The 25,491-nt window shown below is 37.4% G+C and overlaps 1 protein-coding gene across 1 annotated transcript in view; it reads left to right on the forward strand.

Moving 5' to 3' along the window:
* The window catches only part of FBN1 (fibrillin 1), a 220,616-nt gene that overhangs the window by 82,271 nt on the left and 112,854 nt on the right, over positions 1-25,491 (forward strand). The window contains 3 exon segments of the mRNA XM_015595908.2: positions 13,751-13,948; positions 17,538-17,663; positions 24,739-24,864. Of these exon segments, the coding sequence (XP_015451394.1) occupies positions 13,751-13,948; positions 17,538-17,663; positions 24,739-24,864 (450 nt within the window).

The raw sequence follows: 25,491 nt of genomic DNA on the forward strand, positions 1-25,491 counted from the left end.
GACCCCTTCCAGTCTCTCCCTCCCATAAACCTCGTTGGCATTTACATGGTTCTTTGCTTTCTTCTCAGTACATTCTTACTGACATATAGTTTGAAATTGCCACTGTTTTGGAACAACTCCAGAATTCCATTAGTTCCATATGTCCACTATATTTGTTTATATTTTTATGATTATTATGGTAAGAAATCAAATACGTATAACCTTTGGGAATCTAGGGGAGAGGATAGTGGTCTTTATTTTCAGTTAAGGGTAGTATATGGCGCACATCACATTAAAAAATATCTCTAGTGTTTAGAAAATAGAATAGAGAAACATAGTCTTCAATAGAAGTATTAGCGAGCTCATTTTAAAAAATGGAATGCATTTTACAAATGAGAGCTGGCATTAACTCTTTTGATGGTGATGATGCATAAGATCATTTTCATGTTGATTAATTTAAAAAATGTGTGTACATCAGAGGCAGGTTAGCAGAGTCTAGTCATATTTCAATGTTGGATACCTTAACAGTTGCCAAGAAGGAAAATTTAGTTAATTTTTAAAATATGAATTCACAAAGGAATAATATATGAAATTCTCTTTTGAATTTGAGTGAATTTATTTATGCACTTCATCTGCTTTGTTCAATGTTTTTAATCGTTAAAATACATGCTACATAAAAATTCCAGAAATGCAATATTTTACTCTTGAGTCATTCATTCATATATGTCAAATGAGTACCAAGTCCATGCACTTGGTGTCTCAGTAAGGAATGAGTTTAGATGAAGTCATAGAAAACCCAACCACAGTGGCTTAAACAAGTAGGGTTAATTTTTCTTATGTCACAAATGAATTTGGAGATATCAATATGTCATCAAGGATCAAGGATCTTCTTCCTTTCTATGTTACTATCCTTAGTGCATGGGACTTTTGTCCTCATGATTGCAAGTTGGGTAATGGACTTTCAGGCATCACATTTTTCTATAAGGGGGAAAGGACAAGGGGATAATCCAGATGAGTGTGTCTTATTTTATCAGAGAATGAATAGCTTTCCTTCACTCTCCACCCTGTAGGCCTCCATTTACATTTTACTGACCAGGCCTGGGTATGTGTCCACTCCTAGATGGAAGGTAGCTAAGGGGAAAGAAATCGTGGAGGGCGTCAATTGGCCTTTCAGCTTGCTCAGAATAAAGGCTTCATGAATCCAGGCTTGAACCTAATCCGCCTGTCAGCCTTTACCTTTGCTCTATATTGCAAATCCCAACTATTGTTCACACAAGAGGACAAGCAAGAGAGATGACTTAGAACAAATCTATCAGCCCTATAGAACAGATTAAAAGGTGTGTGTCCTGTAAACTGTGAGTCAATGACATTGGTTTTTAAGAATCACAGAATACATCAGTTATGTATAGCCATGGTATATGTGGGAAGGAGGGGAAGATAGAAGAACTAGGGACTCTGGTAGGTATTTTATATACATGGTTTCATTTACTCCTCATGAGACCACAGAGGGTAGAGGAAACTGACTCAAAGGGTAACAGCTCACTGCCACTTTGATAATCAGAGTTTTAGGATTCACATCAAGTGAGATAGATTCAGGAAATCACAAGTAGTTAATTATGGCTTGGGCAAAGGGGAAGAATAGTGAAAAAGGTTATAGATTTAGACTAACTCGGAGAGGTGATTTATCATCATTCATTCATTCATAAATATTTGAGTGCTTATTATGGACTCACAAACTATTGTAGACCCTGAGGATCAAAGTTTAATGAGATACAATATTTATCCTTAAGGCTCACAGTCCGATGGAAGACAAATCATATAAATCAATGATAACTGTGGAGCTTAATTAGTGCCCCAGAGAAAGGAAGAGGAATGTGGTCAGGGAAGACTTCCAGAGGAGGAATTTGCTGGAAAATAGGGAAAGGAAGGGCATTCTAGGCAGAGGGAACAGCATTTGCAAAGACATATGCATTTGGAAACAGCTCTACGAGTTGAGGAACTACAGTTCACTCAGTGTTGCTACAGAGGGTGTGTGCTCAGGGGAATGGCAGGAGATGGAGCTGAGTAAGGACCATTTCACAAAGTGTCTTAGGTTCCAACTCAAGTTAAGTTCACTCCTGTGGGGTAAGATGATACAGTATGGGCTGTGAGGGTTCCTGTGAAACCCCTACTCAGGTTTGTAGACTTAGTGATCTGGGCTACGGTGATGCCCTTCACCAAAATAAGAGGTGTGGGAGGAGCAAGTCTGGTAGGAAAATGAGCTCCTATCAGACACATATTTCTTCACATACACTGCTGTTCTTGGACAATGAGAACAACCTATTCTCCCTAACCTGGCTGCTGCTGTCCTGACTTAGGCATACTGAAAGCCCACCATACCATCTGAGTGGTTCATGGCTCAGCCACTTAAAATCCATCAGGCAGATGGAATATCTGACTCCAGATGCACAGCAGATGAGTTGCTGAGCTGAGACTGGAAAGCAGGCCCTGACATTTTAGGCCAACTGCCTTGTTAGTTCTGCCCATGTGTGTGTTCTGCCTAAAGAGGTGAGGCATCTAGCAGTATACATCTGCTGCTTTTGGGAAAATCAGCTAGAACTTTGCATGCTGGCGAAAGTTAACTACCATTTATATGTCTTTGATCATTTTCCTGCGAATTTATCTGTTTCTATGTGGCTCCCTCTTAGGTTACAACTGAGGTACAAGGATAGCTTGCAGAAGTAGTTTTGTTTGGGCTTGTGTTACTAACTGGGAGGGGTTTTATATTTTCACTTTTCTTTGAGAATGAGCAGTTACATATTTTATAAAACTGATAAATCTGAACAAGTTATCTAAGTAGTACTCAACTCTTATTAATGACTTCTTATTAAATAGCGTAGAGGCTTATTACCTTCTTGGAACAATGAACACTTTTAAGGATCTGAGAAAAGCTGTGAACTCTCTTCTATCCAAAAGGATCCACTTGGTTGCAAGTAATGGGTCAAATCCACTTGGTTGCAAGTAATGGAACTAGCTTGCTCAGAAAAGGTTTATCATAAGGAACCCGGGGTGTCCCAGGAACCCCAGGGCAGTGGTGCAGCAGGGCTTTCTTGAGGGCTGGAAGCAGGAATCAGATGCTCTCTCAGCCTCTCTCTGGAGTCAGTCACATCATCCCTGTTTTTGCTCCTCCCTGCAGTCTTGTCTTTACTCCATGCAAATGGCCTGCTCTGTGCATTTTTGAGTACAACTGGCCCACAGCTCCCAAGGTAACATCATCTGGAGTTCCAGCCGCCTGTAAGGATTAAGACCAGTGCTTCTTAATCCCAATTCCAGATGTCTGGAAGAGGACAAGCGATCACCCCACTTGGATGCATTCGGATACCAGGTCCTTTACCATGTCCAGAACTACTATACCGGTACCCATGATTTATATACAATTTCAGGGTGCCTTTGGACCTCCTGAGTATTAACTGTGATCTTCGGGTTAAGAACCCCAGAATAGAGAAATCTGAATGCTAATAGCCCAGCAGCAGTACCTTTAAGCCACAGAACTACTGCAGAAAATGAAACATACATTCGAGTAGAAGGTAATTGCACAAGCATAGAGCCTAAGAACACTTGCTTCATGCAGAAGTTGTGAATTTTGAATATCGGTAGTTAAATCCCAGGATGGCGAATATGATGTAGATTGAATTATAACACTCTCCAAGGTCGTTGATATTATATTGCTAACTTTTACCCTTAAAGGCTTGGAAATTCAATTTTAATTATCGTTAACGTGCTTCATAAATATCCAAGGGAATACAATGCAGACCTGTTCATACATCCAGAGAGCCAGAATCTGGCTCAAGTTGTTTTTTCTTCCACAGTTGGAGAAAATTGTGGTGTTCGGCTTGCCTCTTGGGGCATGTTAAACCACTTTTAATGCTGTCTCTTATTATTTCCTAACCATATGTACTTTCCGCACGTATCTAACTAGCTGCCTCAGATGAAACCCCAGTGTCTGGCCAAGTTGATGTAAATCTTTAGTAAGTGGTAAGAGGGAACAATATAACATAGTGCCTCTTTAATGTTCAGATAGCACATGATTTAATAGTTGTAGACCTCATAGTCTCGGGAGCAACTTTAGAATTTTTTTCTAGTTCTATAGAATAGAAATTTCTGTGCTGTGTGCCATTCTTTCACTGGCTGCAGAGGCAAAACTTAATTAAAACTAGATTGACCTATCTGCCTGTATACTGCAGTATTAATATTTAGCTCTTTGGATCATTAACCTGGAATGTCTGAGACACAATTATCGCTTCCAAAGAGCATGGCGCATGTTTGTGTAATTGCTATTCTATGCTGTACAACAGTTGTCGCCTACAAAACATATAAATGTTCCAGAACATCAAAACCTGTATGTAACTAGTGAAGGTGGTGAGAAGCCACTGTGATTGTCCAGGTAGTGACACACTCTCAGTTCATGTGGTTCATCTTAAAGATAGATGACCATAAAATAATAGCAGAAATGCAGTGTTGAAGTTCTAATGCTTTTAGTCTTTGGTCTCAGAAAATTGTTCTTCTGCCACATTTTGATATCTGATCATGCATGAATTTTTATCAAGAATCTTTTTTTTGTTGATTAATTAGACATTTATGACTGGGTTTTGATACCACTGCTTCTCCCATCCCCTTAACTTCTGTGCCTTTTTTTTTTGCACGGTTCACTCATGTATTCTGAGTAATTCTTGTACTTTTTTCTGACTTGTCTTTCTTCAGTTGAGTTCAGCACCACACCCTGAGCTGGAAATAGTCTCAGGAATTTTTCATTCATCAAGACATTTTCTTCCAAAGAAAAATTCTGAGAATAGGAAGGTTATCTTGAGAACTGCTTGATAGTATATTAGCATAGCATAGTTCAATGGTGTGTGTGTCTGTGTGTATGTGTGTGCATGTGTGCGTGTACCTGTGTTTGTGTGTGTGTGTATGAGAGAGAGAGAGAGAGAGAGAGAGAGAGAGAGAGAGAGAGAGAAAGAAACAACCTGTTTATCAGATACCCATAAGCAAATGAATATTTGGTAAAAAGCCTATTCTAGAAATAATACTTCCCAACCAATGTATCTAAACTATCTCACTGTCATCTATCTGTCTTGATATTATAGAAAGTCCATATTTATATGAGGCATTTCTCAGTTGTGGTTAATGGCTGAACTTTTGTCCTTGCTTTAAGTTTTTCACCAGATCCCTGAGAGTTGATAATATCACTGGAATGTGGTATGTATCTATTTCCTGTAGAATGAACTTAGGGCTGGCAGCTAGAACGTTAGTGGTCTTGGATTCCCTCGTCCTGTCATTTCATAGAAGCAACAGTGCAGTTCCTCTGGAGGAAATCCCGCCCACCATGCCAGGATTCCGTCACATATTGTTGGTCTGAACCATGTGTACTTAACACTCAGGTTTCTGTGGCCAAACATGTTTGAAGTAAGAATTTCAACCATAAAGTTTATGTATAAATATCTGAATGTGATAAATGCTTGAGAAGAAGAACAAGAAATTTAGTGAAAAAGCTAAAACATACAGACCAAGATATAATTTCATTGCACATAGGTTTTGTTTTATTTCGATAGCATCCGGATTTACAGACAGTATTGTTTTATGCAGGGCCAGCCTCATCAATTCAAATCACTTGTCCTGTACTAGGTACTTGATTATGAAAGTGTGAAGAACTTTCACGCTGAAAGTTAGAGCCTCATCTTCCCACAGATTCTGCTTTTCAGTAAGTCGCTGGCCATGTATTGAGCTACTGCAGCCAGACACCCAGGAGTCATTCTTGTCTCTTGTTTCTCTCACCTTCACATCCAATCCATCTTTAAGTGCTGTTGGTTCTATACCCCCTGAGCATCCCCCACCTGCCAACTTCTCTTCATTTCTGCAGCACCACCTTTGTCTAGTCATCACCATCTTTTACCTCAAATCCTTCAGCAGCCTCTCTGCAAGCCTTCCCATTTCCATTCTTGAGCCCTCTAAGCAGCACTCTTTATAAATAACATATAGTGTTCTCCGTGGCTACAAAGCCTAGAATGTGCTGTGTAATTCAGTCCCTGTTTAACATTCCAACCTCGTGGCGTGCCCCTTAGCCCTTGCTCTCTAAGCTCTGGTCACAGTGGCATTCTCTCTTTACTAGAGAAGCCCAGCTGTCTCCCAGCTCAGAGCCACTGTTCTTGCTGTCTCTTAAACCTGGAAAGCACTTCCTCTCACATTGCACAGCTGGCTTGCGCTCATCCTTTAGGCTTCAATTTAAATGTCACCTCCTCCAAGAAGTCTTCCCTGATAATTCTTACCGAGATAAATATACCCAGTTACTCTCTATCACAGCACCATGTTTATTTCATTTGCTAACTAAATTACACTCTCAAATCTAAAATTACTTTAAACATATTTACCTATTTATTTACTACCTCCCCCACTAGATTGTAAACTCCATGTGGTCAGGGACTTTCTCACATGCTGCTCACAAATACAACATAGTAGCAATAAATATTTCTTGAATGAAGAAACCCTTGATTACATTTTACAGTTGGGAAGTTTACTCGTTGAACCTGATCATTGAAATCAGAATGTCTAATTTTATTTTATTTTATAAAGTGGGATACTTTTTTATTGTGGTAAAATACACTTAACATATAAATTTACCATTTTGGCTATTTTTAGGTTTATGGTTCAGTGGCATTAAGTACATTTACATTGTGTGCAAACAACCACCATCCATCTCCAGAACTTTTTTATCTTTCCAAAGTGAAACTCTGTACCCTTTACACCATAACTCCCATTTCTTCCTCCCTCAAGCTCCTAGCAAGCACCATTCTACTTTCTGTCTCTATGAATTTGACTATTCTAGGTATCTCGTATTAGTGGAACCTACAGTGGAATATTTCTAATCATTTTTTTTTTATTGCCCATTTACAGACATAGGCCTTTATCCACTAAATTAAAAAAAAAAACTTATTTATAGTAATAATTTTCCAATTTTAATTTAGGATCCTTTAGAAATTTAATTCATTTTTGGTAGAACTTATATTTAGAAATAAAACATTACAAGGCACCTTTAAGATATATGAGTTGATCAAATATCATCGATCATAGGGCCCATTACTTTTATGTTGTTAATCTTGCTTTTGGATTGGACAGAATGTTTTATACTTGGTGGCTTTGAAGAAAATATGAAAGAACAAATAAATCAAATTGTTATATAATACTATTGTTTTTGTCTTGCTGTTCAATAGCTGATGCTCTGTGGTAAAACTGCCGTTTGATTTAACATGGCACTCATACAAGCCATTTTAAAAGTGAATAAATCAGAGCCAGCTGGTTCTTTAGTGTGGAATTTGCAAACCATTAAAAATAAAGACACTTTCTATGATTTTATTATCTTGGTGGTAAATATATCACCAGAACTAGATTTGATTTCTGGTCACCTTTCACTCTTTTTTTTCCAGTAAAGGTAATTTAGAGATAACTTTTGGGGGGAAATGAAAATCAGTAATGACTTGTAGGATGTACAGTGAGGGAACAAATAATGTCAGGTAAATGATTATTCAGAAATGAGACCTGCTCTTCCCTGAACAAGATTGCTTACTGTTTTCTTCATCATGGAACAGAATAAAATGTGGTAACAATTTTCTGGAGTTGAATTGCTGCCACACATAATTGGGTCCCACAGAAATATGGCCTGAATTTTGGTGAATCGCTTAGTATGCATTTTAGATTAAAAGTTGTACAACAAGTCATATTTCTGCAGTTTTGAACAATATTTATGTTAAAGTTTATAATAGCAATTAATACTTATAACTGATGAATTAAAGAAATTAAAGGTCATTGAAAATACCAATGTAGAAATAATTTTGCATTTAGTCTTATGCTTTATTTCTAAAATGCTTTTTAAAAAAACATTAGTTATAATTAAGATACAGTTGCGTAAAGATAAATATTTTACGTACAGTAGTTTAGTAAATTTTGTCAAAAGGTCATATTCTTTAAATTACATTATGTAGACAATGTTCATAATCTTCCATGTAGTATTTTATAGAACTAAATGTGTTGTATAATTAAACGAAGCTTGAATAAAATGTGAGAGGCAATATTGTCTAGTAAAAGTAGCCCAGAAAGGAATTCCCACTCCTCAGAATTTTTATTCTGAAAAATTTCAAACCTACATTAAAGTTGAAGTAATAATATAAAGTATATCCATATACCTTCTACCTACATATTTGTTACATTTTTCACTTTACACACATAGTACTCTCTATGTACATATGTATATATGCGTATATTTATATAAACATATAATATAATTTGTATATATTTATATATTATACATTATTGGTGTACTATATAGTATATAGCATATAATACACATTATTATGTATGTATACATAATAATATATTTTGTATATATTTGTATATATAATTGTTGTGTATTTTGCTGAATCATTTGCAAATTAAGTTGCATATATTATGACACATCTTTAAACAATAAAGACATTCTCTTATATAACAATACCATAATCACATTTAAGAGAACAACAATTCCACAATATCATGTCATATCAGCCCATATAAAATTTCCCCATTGTCTCTTTTTGAAACAGTATTCAATTAAGGTTTTTTTGTTTTGTTTTGTTTTTTGTTTTTGTTTTTGTTTTTGTTTTTTTTTTTTGAGCAGCTATGGGGTTTCATTTACTTTTGGAAAAGTCCAGGACAGTTGTCTTTGAAAATCACAAATTCTGGGTTTTCTGATTGTTTCCTTGTGGTGTCATTTATCTTGTTCTTCTATCCCTGTATGCCCTCTCAGCTGGCATTTAGGTCTGGAAGCGTGATTTGATTAAAGTTTAATAATGCTTAGTACTTTGTATTTTATCAAATCAGGAGCTGTGGAAGGATTTCAAAGTGGTCCGTGATAGGGATAAGAAATTAAGAGTTAACTTCTGGTGTTATTGATGCTAAGTTTGATCAATGTGTTTGGATCTTGGTTGGGAAATTCCCCTGGAATTTCACTCAGGTACTAGCTGCAGCACTGGACAGGGAAGCTGGAATAGGAGTTTACGGTAGTAGAGTGAAGTCATGTATATAAGTGCGCTTTCTAATACTGGGAAGAGAGATCTTGCAAATGTAAATTCATGACTATTAAGTCAGCAGAGGAATGGGTGATTGGCCTTCTTAAATTTTGATTTGTTATTTGTTTTAGTGAGCTTGTGGTTAGTGTAATTAATAAAGAACTCAATAAAGTACCTCGTAATCAGTCCTCACTATAGAAATGAATGCTATTTTGCCACGATTAATGAGTGGCGGTCCTGATTGAGAGATACTGGGTTATGTTGAGTGGCAGTGATCCCAGTTTATGAGATCTCTCACATTTCTAAGGTTAGACTTTCAGATAAGCAGTCAGCTATCTTGCAAACACCTCCAATAATAATGGAAAATAAGCACTCCTCAATAATGCTTAAAAAAGAAATAGAGAGAGACCTACAACTTTGAGCCCTAGAAAGTAAAATCACTTTGGGGGCTTACGTAATATATGGATGCCCCAACCTCATGCCACATCTAGTGAATCAGATTCCATGGGGGAGGCCTGTGGGAGAACAAGGGTGAGGGCCAGACTTCAATATTTTACAAAACCCTCCCTAGGTGATTTTGTTATGTTCTAATGTTAAAAATAATTGAAGTAAGAAGAAATAGCAATTATGAGACTGATTATGATCATGGAACTTCTTTGCTTTGATTTTCATCAGACTAAAAGTTCTCTGAACTCCTTCCTCAGAAGGTTGTATTAAAATTCCACGTATTAGGAACTTAGACCAACCAATGTGTCTCAAGCCAACCTACCTGGAAGGAATAAGCATGCTGTGACCCTCTCAGTCATGGATAAATTGATATCTCATACTTTTGTTTGTAATTTTTATGAAAAGGATTTAAAATAATTAGAGTCTAGTGCCCAAAATTATATCCTTGTGCCTTCCCTGCAGTTTGTGGTTTAGTGACTGGGCAGGAGTGACAAAAATTCATTGTACCACAGAATATTCGTAGTGAATGATGCATTTGCTTCAGGGTGAAGTCCAATTACAAACGAAAGTGAAATAATGAGTATGTCACAGCATTCTGAGCTGTATAGCTGGGAATGAACTGAGGATCGAAGGCTGCAGACACACGTTGGTTAGATCCCAAGCCTTAAGGCTGAATCTTGGGGGACTGGGGAACTCAAGCCTAACCACTCAGAATGGGAACATGTAGATGCAGAATTTCCCATGAACTAGCCATACTGGAGTAAGCCAGTTAAAAACAAGTAAAATTGCCTTTTAATTTTGGAAAGGCTTGGCCTGTTGCCCTAGTTCATGGAGGTTTTATAAGGAAGTGATTGTGGAGCAATTTGCAAACAGAAAGTATTTTTAATACTATATTTTAGTTGCATTAGGAATAATGATTTACGTTGGGGAAATGAGTCAGACATTATCCAAGCATTGAAATAGGCACATTTCCTATCTAGCGCTGGGACTATCTGGGGAAAAAGAAGAGAGTATGTAAATTTAGCCCGTATCATGTAAGTTCTGGGAATAATTGTAAATAATTGGATTATTGGTAAGGAATTGGGAATGTGGGCAGATTCGTTTCTGTGGTTGGAGTATGGTACTAAAAACAGCATCTTTGGCCATCTAAATGAAGTACAGGGCAAAAAACACATGCTGCTAAATTAGAATGACATTTGAAAAACACGTTAATAGGGCATTTATCTTCCAAGAGATTTTTAGATCCAATTCTGTTTCATCCAGATTATTCTTCTCCTTCTGCAATTAATAATTTTTATTGAAAATATGGCTCTACAAATACATTTATGTCCACAAACTAGTCAGCACTGTCAAATGAGCTGGTTCATTGTCCATAGTGATAAGGATCTAGAGTGAAAATGTGTTAAGTCAATAAATTTTGTTATCTATACTGAAATTATTTGCCAAACATTTAGTACATTTCATAAAGTTGAGTCCTTATGGGCTTTAGAGGCGCCCAATGAATATTGTCAGAATTAACAAGTACTATTTCTATTTCATGTGTTTCTTATTGAAATGAGGGCAAGATGTTGTTGACTCTGGAAAAGTCTTAAGGGTTATTTTTCTTTTTATGAAGACCTTCCAATGAGGAATGTGTGTCTGAAGTCATGAACCAGTGTTAGACAGGACTGGATCATATTTTCCTAGCATTTTGTATTGTGCCCCGATTTTGTTGGTGTCACTCTCAAATCACCGTATTTGCACCTATCCTGAATCTTTGCAGACTTCATATGTAGAATAATTCCATAGAGTATCTTGGCAAAATGAAGAGGAAAAGCAAATCCAAGAAGTGTTGAAGAGTGGATTTTAAATTAAAATTCATGTTCTATTATGTTTTATAAAGATCAAAAATGGCACACCAACATGAATCTGTTTGATTAAAACATTTGAACTTGTCTCAATAAATTTAAGAGGGAAAAAACCCTCTAAAATTTTCTTCCTTCTTACCTAACATAGAAGGTTTCATTTATTTTTTTAAGTAAAAAATTATGTCGCTGTGATTTTTCTAGTCTCAGATGTAAGATATGTATAGTCATAAAAATCTTGATGGCTGCTACATGAGACTAAACATTTTTCATGTGAAAGGAATTTATTGGTAATGTACACTGAATGTTGTGTGTAATAATGAAGAATTGCAAACAATTTAAATGACGCACAGTAAGACAATTATTGAATAAATTATGCTAAATTTGAAGGAAAATTATGCAACCATCGAAATTATATTTTGGAACAGCATTTAATTTTACACAGGAAAATGCTTTTGGCAATGTGAAGTGAAAAAGCAGAATGCAAAATTGTATATTTAGTACAACTCATTTTTTGATAAAAAAAATACGCATGCATGTAAAGTTATGTTAAATAATATAACCAATATGTTACCAAGTATTGCTTTACATGTAATTACATATGATTTTTATTTTCTTATTTATGCTTTATTTTTATTTTGTAGTTGTCTGAAATAATTATTTATTTTTATATCAGAAAATTACATGATAAAATATTAAAAGGGAAAAGAAACATAGTATATCAGAGAAGTATTTATTAAATGTCTATATATGATATTTGGGAAAATTGAGCCAAAGAAAGAAAGATGAGTTTAGCATTGCGTTTTGTCCATGTACTTATTGCATTTAAGAGCAATTTTATTGCAAACTTGGTGCTGACAGGTTTTTTTCTTTATTGATAATGAAATGAAGGCAGAGATTTTATTCAACGGCTCAAGAATTTAATTTTTGAATTCAGTATCTGTGGAATAAGATGGCAGATTTTGAATATATCTGGCATATCATGAAGGGTATTAAAATATACCTAGAATTTGACTATATAAAAATAAAAATAATCAGCAGGGTATAAAAAGACATAAACAAAGTAAAAAGATAAATAATAAACTGAGAAAGTGTCAGGAGATCGGTCTGGAAAGGTGGCTAAGCCCAGAGCATGTAGAGACTTGAGGGGAACAAAGGTGTAAGGTCAGTCTTGCTAGTACTGTACTTAAGAGTTGTCTTTAGTAAATTGCATGCCTATGTCCCATTAGCTACTTAGAGAAAGAAAGAAGAAAATAAAAATGAAAATATAACCCAGTGGTTTCATTGGCGTACCCAGTGATTTCCGTAAAACTGTAGAACTCAGTGATGAAAGGAACATATTGCGGTCATTGAGCTCATCCTTAGACCCACAGGAAACACTCTATCTGTATCTGGTGTGCTTCCAAAAATGACACAAGGAAGCATACATTGTTGGGTCGGAGATAGGAGCCAATGAGTCTTGCCACATCCCAGCATCCCCTTATCTGTCAAAGCTACTGTAGAACAGAAATGGGTATTATGGCCCCGATTTCTCTCAGCCTGGCTTTGGTCTTCTGTGCTTACTACATCTTAATCTTTATTTGTTGGCTGTCAAATCCAGATCGACTTTCTCCCTTCAACAGGAAAAAAAAAAAAAAGGAGGCAGATCTTATATCCAATGAAACTACTCGGAAATTCTCCTGTGGACTTAGTTTATCCCTGTTTGCTTTGAGATGGTCTTTTTTTTTTTTTTTTTTTTGCCCAGGGATTACAATGATTTCAGACCAGTGTCCTTACTCTTTATATTAAATATCTAATGTCTTTTACCTGGCTTAAATTTAAAAAATGTTGTTCTGTTTACTTGCTTGGTTTTTGTATTCGAAATAAGATGGACCTAATCTAGAAGAAATGGGTAACCATTAATTTTGTTCAAGGAACTCCCAGGAAGAAAGTGCCATGAGTTGCCTCACTGAAAGTTTTGAAATTCTTTGCTTATTCCAGCATGAGTTATAATAGACTGTAAGCTCTGAGGGCAGAGATTTGGCCTCTTCATCACTAAAGCATCTACATCAAGCATGGGGGCTGGTTCATAGTAGGTAGGCACTGATACGTTTTCTAGAGTGAGTTTTCTAATGTAATAATATTATTATATTTGTGTAACACATCATAGTTGTATTTAATGTTAGCTCATCCAGTTCTCACAGCAGATGGATAGGAACCGGTGGTTTTATCCCCATTTTGCAGGTGAGGAAAATGGGATTCAGAGGTAGACTGATCTCTCGAGGCTTCAGATGGAGTCAGTGATGTGTGGCTCTCTTCCTGAAGACCGTTTCTCAATTTGTAGTTAACCAAGATGAAGCACAGCTGTTTCTCTGTGTGGTGGTTCTTGCTTTTCTGGACTTTCATGGAATTCTCCTTTATTTTCAGATTACAGGACAGGCCCATGTTTTACTGTGGTCAGCAACCAGATGTGCCAGGGACAGCTAAGCGGGATTGTCTGCACAAAAACTCTCTGCTGTGCCACAGTGGGCCGAGCCTGGGGCCACCCTTGTGAGATGTGCCCTGCCCAGCCCCACCCCTGTCGCCGAGGCTTCATTCCAAATATCCGCACGGGAGCTTGTCAAGGTAAACCCCACGCTGATGGAGTTGTTAATGGATTCATCTTATTTGCTCTGGAGAGCCATTCTCCAACGGAGTTGGAGAGAAGAGAAAAGCAGCATCAGAGACATAACTTCACGATTTTGCTGACGGCATGATATCCAACTTAGACATTAGAAGCACGGTTCAGGAGAAAGCAGCTGGTCTCCCTGGATTTTTCCTTGCCAGCAGTTTCTCCTTCCGACCTCGGAGGTGTTTCCATGAGGCGCTATGATTCTGTTTACAGCCATGCTGCACATTATAGCAATACTGTATATAAACACAAAGCAAAATTCGTGAACAGGGTAGTTTGTTTTTCTTGATTTTCCCCCACTTCATTTGACATCATTGGAGTTTCTCCGTTTCATGGGTTGTACTTAGCTGACCTGTAGAAAATTGTTCCTCTCTCCATTTTACATGCTACATTATGCTTTTTTTTTTTACAAGTCAAAAATAAATTAGGATTTGTTTCACAGTTTTAAATATCCCCAGATGTAGCCTGCTTGCCTCTTCTCCTGCCTCCCATAGAAGCCTTTACTCTGTTTTTGGCTTTTACTCCTGTTCTTCCAGCTGTACAAATTCTTTTATTGTCTGGATGTCTGGCAGGAAACAGGAGGAAGTGAACAGAGGCAGCTCTGCACTAAACTGATGGGATTGAAAACTCCCAGGCTGTATCTGTTTCCTTTAGACATCTTCGGTGCTTTTTTAGCAAGTCACAGTGTTTTCAGAAAATTCAAGGTATGCTTTTCTGAGGCAAATAGATCCCAGTTTAGTTTTGTTCTATATGTTAATTCTAAGGATAATATGCAGTAAAACAGAACTTGAGCTTAATCACATAGTTCTGTGGGGGCTCTATTTTATTATACTTCAATAAATTCCACTTCTGATAAACACTGTTGGTGCTGACCTTTGGCTTCTATGTACAACATACAACTACTACGCAACTTTGAATGTATCCTGGACATCAGGAGCAGCAAGAAGTCACTGAAACCTTAGAATTACGAAGGAGTTGATTGTACGATTTTATAAAATAAAGAGTAAATTTAGTCCCCCTTTAGTGCCATCTTATTTTTTCGTCCTTAGAAAGTCCTAGTGAAGTTTGAAGAAATTCTTGGTCTTGGTGTTCTGAAGTCAGCTAATACCCATGAACTCACTGACAGTGACCAGAGAGCCAGATGTTGAGTGCCCAGCTGCCAGTCCATGAGTCATTCATTGTCAGAGGCTGAGGCGTTAAGATAGTTGGAGGAGAGAGAATGAAAGAAAGGGAAAAAAAAAAAGCTATTCATTTCAGACAATCTGGACTTTTCAAGTATTTTCTTTCTGTCACTTTCTGACTCTGCTATTCAACATCCAAGAAAAGTTTTTTTATAAGAAAATTTGTGAAAACCCATGGAATCAAAATGGTAATTGCATCGCCACTTTGAAAATGAAATGCTTCATTTTTTTTTTCCTGACAGATTCTGTTATCAGCTTGGGGCTTTGTCTTCTTGCCGGTATTTTCAGTCCGAGGGCCAGATAGAAGGGGCTGTGGGTAAATGAGTTCATAAAGGAGCCTATTCTGTCTTTATTTTTAGAATGAATGGCCAGCAGAGAATGCCTTAATGTCTATTTCCTCTTGGCCAAAAATTATGATCGACCAGACTATCTAGTTTTACTTATATGTACAATCTTAATTTCAAATGACATCTTAATAAACATTTTCAACATATCAATTGAATGGAAAATTCTGGTCTAAGAAAAAATCGAGATTGGCTCTAAAACATAATCTAATTATATTTCACATACAGTTATTCATTTGTGGGCTAGGACATTCTATTTAAAATAGTAAGTGACACTTTTATTTTTTCATCCTTAGAAAGTCCTAGTGAATTTTGAAGAAATTCTTGGTCTTGGTGTTCTGAAGTCAGCTAATACCCATGAACTCACTAACAGTGACCAGAGAGCCAAATTTTGAGTGTCCAGTTGCCAGTCAAAGTTCATACGTAGCAGTTGTATGTTGTACATAGAAGCCAGGAGTCAGCACCAACAGTGTTTATCAGAAGTGGAATTTATTGAAGTATAAATTGCTGTTCCTTTAGTACCCCCCTTTCCTGTGTGCCAACTTTTCTTAAGAATGCAGGTTTTGAATTTTAAAAAGTATAAATGTCTAATTTTTAAAAATTTGTAGTAAAAGAATATAAAAAAGAATGTAGGTTTTTAGAGATCTTACAATTGTATACAATTGTGATTGCTGTCTTGCTTCACACAATGAAGACTCAAACTAAAGAGTATACTAGGCTTCCAGATTTCTAAAAAAATACCCAAAGCAGTAGAAGAAAAGTTAGACTACCCTCCTGGGATCTTTATTAAACCAGACTTTTGTATGTTGTGGATAAAGAGGTGGAGAGAATGTACATGAACTTTCACGATCTTTCTAACTGAACATAATGAGCCTGTAATGATTACGTTTGTTCCCAGAAGGTTCGTATTTGGAGTTCCATATTTATTCCTTGGGTTCTGAGGATACAGCAGTGAACAGAATGGACAAAATAAAAAACTGTTCTCTTGATGTTTGTATTGAAGACCATCAACTTATAAATCAAAAGAAAGCAAACATATTTAAGTCACTTGATTCCTACTATGGAGAAAAATAAGCCAAGTAATAAGAAGGGTGGTGAATGACAGGGGATGGGTCTTGCTATTAGGCTGGTCAGGGAAAGGTCAACTTCTAAAGTGCCTTTCGAGCAGAGACCTGATGGATGGGACAACATGAACCACACAGTGGTATAGAGGAAGAATAGTCCAGGCAGAAGAGCTGCCACCACAAAGCCCCGAGATAGGTGCATCCTTGCTGTATTTGAGGAAAGGCAAGGAACCAGTGTGGATAGGGAGGGAGAGAGGGAGGAGGTAGGAGATGAGGTCAAAAAGTAGAAGGGTCAGGTAGAATCTTCTGGGACTTAATGTGGACTTGAGTTTTAAGGTGAGGAGGACATGATCTGACTTTGAAAGATCCGCTCTAGCAGCTGCTCTGCCAGCAAGGTACCATCATCTGGGGATCTCTCTTACTTCTTGGACTAATTTGCTAGGTTGTTTAATTTTCACTGGGCAAGACAATTCTACAGGATGTAAGGTGACTATTTTTCATTTCATTTGTACAAAAACATTAGCTGTCTTGTGTAGTCTGATCTTATTTCAGTAAATTTTGTTTTAACTGAATTATTCATTACAACTCAAAGGCAATTTCGTTATAGAAATACGTTGCATTTTGATTGTAAGGGTTTCTAGAATAACTCTAGTTACTACTGTCAACCTTTTTTTTATTGTATAGTTGTACTTTGCAGCATGCATAATAAAACCCATAATAAAAGTTAGTACAAATATTCTCCTTGACATGAGAGAAGGTAGAAGATGAGAAAATAAAGAATGCTTATAACTTCTTATAGACCATTATAAGAATATTTTATATGCATCAACGAATTTTATATATGCATCTGGTAACCACCTCCACCTATCTCTTCTCTGTGACTACAAGTCCCTCCCTCTCTTCCTCCCTCCCTCCCTCCCTTCCTCCTTCTTTCTCTCTTCTAAAATCTGACAGATGTGGATGAATGCCAGGCCATCCCTGGGCTCTGTCAAGGAGGAAATTGCATTAATACTGTTGGGTCTTTTGAGTGCAAATGCCCTGCTGGACACAAATTTAATGAAGTGTCACAAAAATGTGAAGGTAAGAAATATCATGCTCTGCAGTTAAGGGGTGGAGGGGCAGGCAAAACCCAATCAGTGACCAGACTTTTTGCAAATTGTTCCTAAATCCTCTGTCTTTGTCATTTCTGTAAATGTATAAATATAATATTCTTACCAGGAATAATATGCCTTTGTGCTATTGAACCAGAAAAACCCTGCAGCTTTTTCCACTTTTATAGACTCAAAATAAGAGATCCATCTGAATCAAATTAAATATTAAAACATGAAATATTTTTGAACCAATATTTGGGTTTAAATGTTCAAGACATGTTTTTGCATAGTCCTAGAGATATGATTTTAAATTTGATCATTACCTATCATTCAGAATAACATATTTTGATGTTTTTCTAGTTAAAAATGTGTGTTTGATTTTTTAAAGAGCTCTATTAACTCATATTAATTCTCCAAGTCCAAGTTTAGGATTTTCTTTTCTGCCTATCAAATGAAAACCTTTTAATGCTAATCAAACAAAAATAATGAGGTAAATTGATTTATTTACATTTAGTTTATAGATTGAGGTTCTAAAAATGTATATACAGAGAATGTGTTCATATTCACCACTACTGCTGTTTGCCAAAAAGAGGCCTGGCTTCCAAGTGTAATAAATGCTTTTTTTCATGAGAGGGAGACATCCAGGAAATAGGTAGGCAGCGTTGAACTCTCTTTTCTTTGGTGAGTGCATATACCTTATATATGTGATATCTGACAATAATGTGACAGCATTCTTAAGGCTACATCTCTGATCAAGCTTAGCAGAGAAAACGTTTACCTTCATTCTCAACTCACTCTGCCTGGTGTGATATGAGGGTTCATTTAGATTCATGCACTTTTGTTGACAGCAGTTACTGTTGTATGTGTACTCCTAAACCCTAGCAATGAGAAATAGTTCGTTCCAAGGCATTTATCTGGCCTGGCATCATTAATCTTTTTTTGTTGAGAGCCACGGTATATCACACACGTGAAAGACAGCTTTAAATTTGAGGTGCAATTCATAAATTACACATAAGTTTAATATCTACTTGCCCTAAAACTGTGTAATCTAACTCTGGTAGAATTATCTTTATGGGTTAGAGTTATTTTCAGTTATTCATCATCACAGAATTTATGATGATATATTCTTGAACATGCTATAAATAGTTGTGGTAGCTGTGAAAAATGAAGTTTTCTAAAGACGTGGGGCTTCTCAAAAACATTGTTAAGTTTAAAAAAAAAAAACAATAAAATTGCCTCTCTATAGGCCAATATGTTTTAGAAGTTTTATTGTGGATCAAGTTAGAAGCAGAGAAAGTTAATATGGAAAGGGCGAGGAATTACCTAGTTCCACCCTTTCATATTATAAATTAAGGAACTGTATCTTGGGTATGTTAAGTGCCTATTTGAGGTCATTCAGATAGTACTAAAATTTACTTTTTTTATTCACACTCTAGCTCTCATTGTATCATATTATACTGTCTACTTTCCTAGATGTAAGCCATTACCTCTCCTTTAACAACTACATTTCCTAATATTTCAAAATATTTAAATTATTAAGGTATAGATTTCAGGTACTATTATACCTATGTTTTTATGACACTAATAAAGCTATTAAGGTTTATCGCATGCAAAAACCACATCAACAATGGGTTATATCTTACATTTTTAGGCTTTCTCAGCTTTTAATATATTCGGCTTCAAGAGACAGAGTCAGCTTTAAGATTTAGGGCAACATGGTTCATCTGACTTGTCCAGTCTATGTTTTACTTTCTGGAATTATGACAGCTCCCATCCTGGACTAGAATTGTTTTCCTGAATCTCTTACCTTTCATTCGAACCAGTCAGTTAATATATCATTCATGATTGATTACCTTCTATGGTTATGAACTAGACATAAGACATACAGATTTAATATTCAGACTGAAGGAAAAATGATTTAAAATCCTTTTATTAAGGCTAAGAAACCTATTATGGTTCAGTCTGAGAATTACTTAATCTTTTTCCACAAATGTGTTTTTTTCCAACTATCTATTGAAGTCAGTAGCAAGATAGAAACAGAATACTTTGACTAGATCTTTTTTCCTTCCTTTGCCATCTACTGTTACATTAAATTCAGATAATGGCTTTTTCCCTTTCCTTTTTATTTTATTTTTATGCAAAATTGATATTGGAAGAGAATATCCTATTTGTATTGCATGTACTTTGTCTGGCCTGGAGGCTGGTATGGGCATTGTTGACCTGTCTTACTCAGGCAGGAAAGTAATTGGAAAGTCCTCCGAAGACACATGGTGAGCTGGATCCCCTCCAACAACCCTGCTCTTCTCCCGCTCCAGCGCTTCACTGTGGGAATGGCATAACTCTGGGCACAGGATGGTCCCCAGAAGGTCAATAGGAGAAATTCCAGAAAATCTGGGCCATTTCACTGAAAGGATGAAGAGACCATCTATGTGCCCTAGGCTGATGGTCAGGCCACGATGAGATTCTGCGCTCTTCTAAAAATTGTTCCAACACCTTTGTTATCGCTTTGAGTGGCTTTTTAAATGTATCTCTTCCTCTTTACCTGGAGAGGAAGGAACTAGGTACCTGGAAGCCCACAGTAATTTTTTAAAAAAATTCAATCCAATATTGGTTTTATCACTTTGCAAGATGCTAACCCTCACTCCCTTTGTGATGATGAAAGCATCTTTTCTTGAGATCTTTCTTTTGCAGAATTCCCTCTTCTTAAAATATTCTCCTCCCAAAACTTAAAAAAAAAGTCATGTACCAAGTTTTATATCAACACATACAATTTAGGTACATTTGATCTGTTAACTAACAAGCTGAAGTGATTAAATAATAATTATTAAACTTTCATAAATTAAAGAAGAAAAAGATTGAAATTTATAGCTGTGATTTGAGGAAAAGGGAAACAGAGTTCATGCCCACCTTTGTTGTTGATTTTTCTATTGAATCTAGAGCGTACACACTGAAAGAGAACACATGAGCCTTCTCTTTTTGGAAAACAAGTCCATATTTGCATAGGTTACTGTGGAAGGAAATTAAGAAATAAAAAAGTATAATTAAAGGATTAAGTTTTATTTCTGGCAAAAGTCCCTTGGATTCCTAATTAACCACTAATATTTTGTGATTTAGATTTTCACCAGGCCAGCCTTTAACAATTATAACAGCACTGCACGATGCAAAGGATTTTTAAAAAATATAGCTCTTAAGTTTGTGCACTTCCTAATATGTGAGCCAAAAACTGAAGATTTCGCTTCCTAAAATAATGGCATATTTATCTGATGGCTACTTGCTGTTAGGGGTTCTTATCTTCTCAGGCTCCAAAGAGAATTCCTGGGGCTACTTAACCCATTGCCATAGGTGGAGCTCCATTCTGTGTGATTGGTTACAGGCCCTTGACTCTCACCGCTCAAGGTCACTGACTCCCTGTACAGTTGTTGAACAAAATCTCCGTAGTAGAGGTATAAAAGCTCTGGGACTAAGGTAGACCTGGCCCTAGTCCTGGTAATGTCTTTCATCCTCTGTATGATCTTGGACAAGTCGGTTACCAGCTCTGAGTTATTTCAACTTTCAAAGGAGGAGGTTGAACAAGATGATATCTGGGGATTCTTTCCAGTTCTGCAATCCAGACTCCATCTGCACATTTCTCATTATTTTCCAATTGTAATCAGATTGCTGGTGCTGCATGAATAAGAAACCATGCAAGCTGGCATATGTGGTGTGACTGGATTTTGTGTGTGTTATGAAGTTCATCTCAGAGGCTTGTTGGCATTCATAGTTATGAATGTCACATATTGCTTTTAAACAGCTGCCACAATTTTTAGTTTGTTTTTTTTTTCTCTCACTCTGTTAATAATCTAGACAGTCCACAAAGGGTTAACTAGTTTTCCCCATTTCTCACTGATGATGGATGTCCATGGATGGAGCTCCTGGACAGCTGAGTGTCCCAGTGATGCCTGTTCCAGAACCAGGACTAAGCTTCATTCCATTTGCACCCCTCCCCGTCCCCGCCCCCAACATACACACACGCACACACACACACACACACTCCTTCCTTCCCTCCTGCTAGAGTTGTCCCAGGATAGGGAAATGGCCAAGGGACCAGAAGAATGCCCTGGGAAAGCAGATGAGATGGGGGGATGAGAAGAAAGACCAAGAACAAAGAATGGGGGCAGCAAATCAGGAGGGAAGGAACCTACCATTTTTGCTCCTTCTCAGACTCATAGCAAGAAGCCAGTGAGGCCGCAGGCAACTACCAAGGGATAGTTACTTCCCAGCAGCTCTGCCTCTCCTCCCTCCTGCCCCAAGGAAATGGGGGGAGGGGTTGTCTAGAGCACAGAAGTAGCTCTTTCCAGCCAAGCCTCGCTCCCCACCAGGCCCCTGAAAGTGATTTACTTTTATGGCTGGCATTTGATACAGACTGGCTTACAGAAACAGAAAGCCACCAGTCTCAGAGTCTCTCCTACTTGGGATCCCTGAAATGCTATTAAAAGGAGATAAACAAAGAGTGGTAAGAGCCTGGAGGAATAATAAATTAGTATGAATGAGTTTTAGAGTATAAGTGATTCCAATTCAAATGCTTTATTCCAGCCTTTTACTGTCAGGGGCTTCCACCACAGCCTGGTCATAAAATCGGAACTGCTTCCATTACTGCAAAGCAATGGGACTGAGACGGAAGGTAGTCCAGGAAAGCTGAAAAGCACTAGACACGTGAAGGAAAAGGACATTTTCCTGAGGAGAGGACACTGAAGGGAATTCAGAGCCATTTAAGATCCCTTAAATTGAAAAACATGGCCTGGTAGTTTTATCTTGATCTGTGTGAAAATTAGGGAGATGCAAACTATGGTGTATTTCCTATCCTGCTGACCTTTGAGACCATGCACCTGAGTGGAAATCCTGCTCCCTGCCCCCTGCCCCCTGCCCAGCCCCTGGCAGTTGGAGACTTGGGTTTAACATCACTTTATAAATGAACCTCTTTGCTCTTATTTCAGGTTTTACTTTTGCCAGTTTTCTGAAGGCCTCCTCGGCACCAGAATTACAGAAACGAGGTCCTACGACCATACCTCTACAGTGAGGATTAGATGAGTTGACAGACCGCAAGCATTTAGACAATGCCTGGCACTTGATATACATTAACTCATTATTATTGTTGTCATAATAGTCAGTAAAGGGTCCAAATCTAACCTAACTAGTATGTGAAAGAGGATCTTTCCTTCATCCTGCCAAAGATAATTTTGATTTTTTAATAACTTTTTTTGTGATATATACTGTCACTTAAATAACTTCTTTGGATATTAAGTGGCTTTACAAGAATGTAGCAATCATTTATACTAACAGGTAGAGAAATATTTCTTTTAATGGACACTATCTCCTCACAGGATCTTTGATAGGTGTTATATGACTTAGACATAACTGTTAGGGACACTTTGAGAAAGATACATTCTTCTTAATACCTTTGTGTTATGGTTATATCCTCCTCTATCTTTACGTGAAGTGTTGAATCCTCCAGGTTCTTTGATATACTTGTATGGCTTTTGTTGGTTTTAAGTAGTATGAGGCTGTTAAATCCAGAAAGATCAATGTTAAAGAACTGTCTTAAAATGTGCCTTTAGATGTTATGCCAGTTCTAGAACCTTAGGCTCTGTCCTTGGCTGTATCTCTGCCTGACTTTCACTGACTCCAGTGAAATTTATATCTGTGGGAATAAAATATGCACCTTTACCATTACATGACTTCACAATGACAATGCTGTTTATGTTAGCACTAACTCTAATATAAGCAGTGAAATATTGTTTGGTTTAGCCTCTAACCTAGCATAAAACAATGGGGATTTTGCCTTTAAAATGGTTAAACTGCATGTAAACAATGTCACTGCTGCCTTTCTAACTAACTGGGTGAACTTGAGTTAGAAGATACTTAAATCCAGTCCACTTAGAACTATGTTTTGTAAGTGAAGAGCAGTACTTAAGCTGGAGAAATATGTTCTTATTTTTAAATGTTAAGGCCTTCCGAGTCCAAGGGTGTTAGTCTGGCCATTGCAATACTCTGGGGAGATTGGGGTCAAACTGCACCTCTCCCTGGCTTAGTGCAACGTGGCCATGCAGATGCTCTGTGCCCTAAGTTCACTGTTAGCGTAAGCAGGAAATCCTTAATTTGTTCTCTTCCTTCATGGTGTCACATCTACTGACAACTGTCAGTGTACAATTCTGGCTCTTCAAAAGCAGCCCTTGAAGGAAATGGTCAGAGTTTTCCTAAGGGACTTTTATTGCTTCCTTAGAAGGGACCAGTGGCCTCAGCTGACTCCAAAGGCAGTTGGGGAGTTGGAGTGGTTTTCAGAGTTGTCCGCATTGTGGAGAGAGGAATGGACCATTACCTCTCATCCATAATCAGTCATTGGGTTTGGGCTCCTGGGAAAGTATAGCCTTGGGTGAGGTGTCTCTCTGCAGCTCAGGTGGTCCCAGAAGGAGATGTGAGCCAGAGGCACCTCCAGTTCTGGGACAGCAAGTCCTCCCTTGACAGAATCTGGGTGGAGCATCCCAGTGCCTACCACGATTCACTGTCCAAACCTACAGAAAACTATCATAATGGCAGTTTGACTGCCCCCAGGAACACCAACTAGGCCAAGTCTTGGTCAGCACTCAGGCCACGTGGTCTTCTCTAGGATTTCGGTATCTGCTTTGTGGAAATCAGATTGAAAGGAAATACAGAAACTGATGCAGAATATAGAGTAAATAGAAATGGACCTTAATGCAAACCACGGAGACAGCAGGGAAAACAATTTTAAAACAAATAGGAATATTAGCATACTTTAGTTACTTGGTAAAACAACAGTACACAGTTTTAGATTTTAAAGGGGAGTTTCTTTTTTTTTTGCTCTAATCATTTGAATTTAGTAAATTCCTTGGATAAGTCTGTGTTGAGAAAAGAAGCACCCACTTTTTGAATCCACTATTTTATATGCAACTTTTATTTTGTAAAGACCACTGTTTCTGGGAACGTGATTTGACTGTTACATCTGACTCCTCAAAATGACAGTTTTATACTGTGTTCTACAAATACCGAAATTCTTCTTTATGTTCTAGATATTGATGAATGCAGCACCATTCCTGGAATCTGCGATGGGGGTGAATGTACAAACACAGTCAGCAGTTACTTTTGCAAATGTCCCCCCGGTTTTTACACCTCTCCGGATGGTACCAGATGCATAGGTAGGTTTAATGGTAAACAACCTGCTTGGTTTCTATAAATCAGTTCCATAATGAACATCTTTCAAAACAAATCTGTTAGGGGAGACATATAATTTCTCAAAAGATCTAAAATATACATTTATGGAAATCTATTAAACAGTAGAACACCTTCCTAAAGATAGAGGCCCCTGGTGGTCTTGTTTTGGGATTTTGCCTCTAATAAAGAGAGATGATCCAGGAGACCTTACGAATATCGGATATCGTCAGTCTTTTATGCGCATGTCAATCCGTGAAGCCATTTTTGCTTGATCACTCTCTCTTTTGACCCCTACTATTTCCTGGGACCTATGTTAATTTAAGTCTGAAATTTTGCCATAATCTTTTACATTTTCTCCCTGTTTCCTGGCTTCTCTACAGTTTATCTTGTCAGATTTATCTTCCTAAAATGCTGATTTAATTAAATAACTCCCTTGCTCAAAAACCTCTGGTGATTTTCCATTAGGATTTGGAAATTAGTGGTTTTCAATCCCATGGATCTTTCTTTTTCTTTTCTTTTCCTTCCTTCCTTCCGCCCTTCCTCCCTTCCTTCTTTCCTTCCTTCCTTCCTTCCTTCCTTCCTTCCTTCCTTCCTTCCTTCCTTCCTTCCTT

The sequence above is a fragment of the Pteropus alecto genome, unplaced genomic scaffold (assembly GCF_000325575.1).
Source record: "Pteropus alecto unplaced genomic scaffold, ASM32557v1 scaffold86, whole genome shotgun sequence".
Classification (NCBI taxonomy): Eukaryota; Metazoa; Chordata; class Mammalia; order Chiroptera; family Pteropodidae; genus Pteropus; species Pteropus alecto.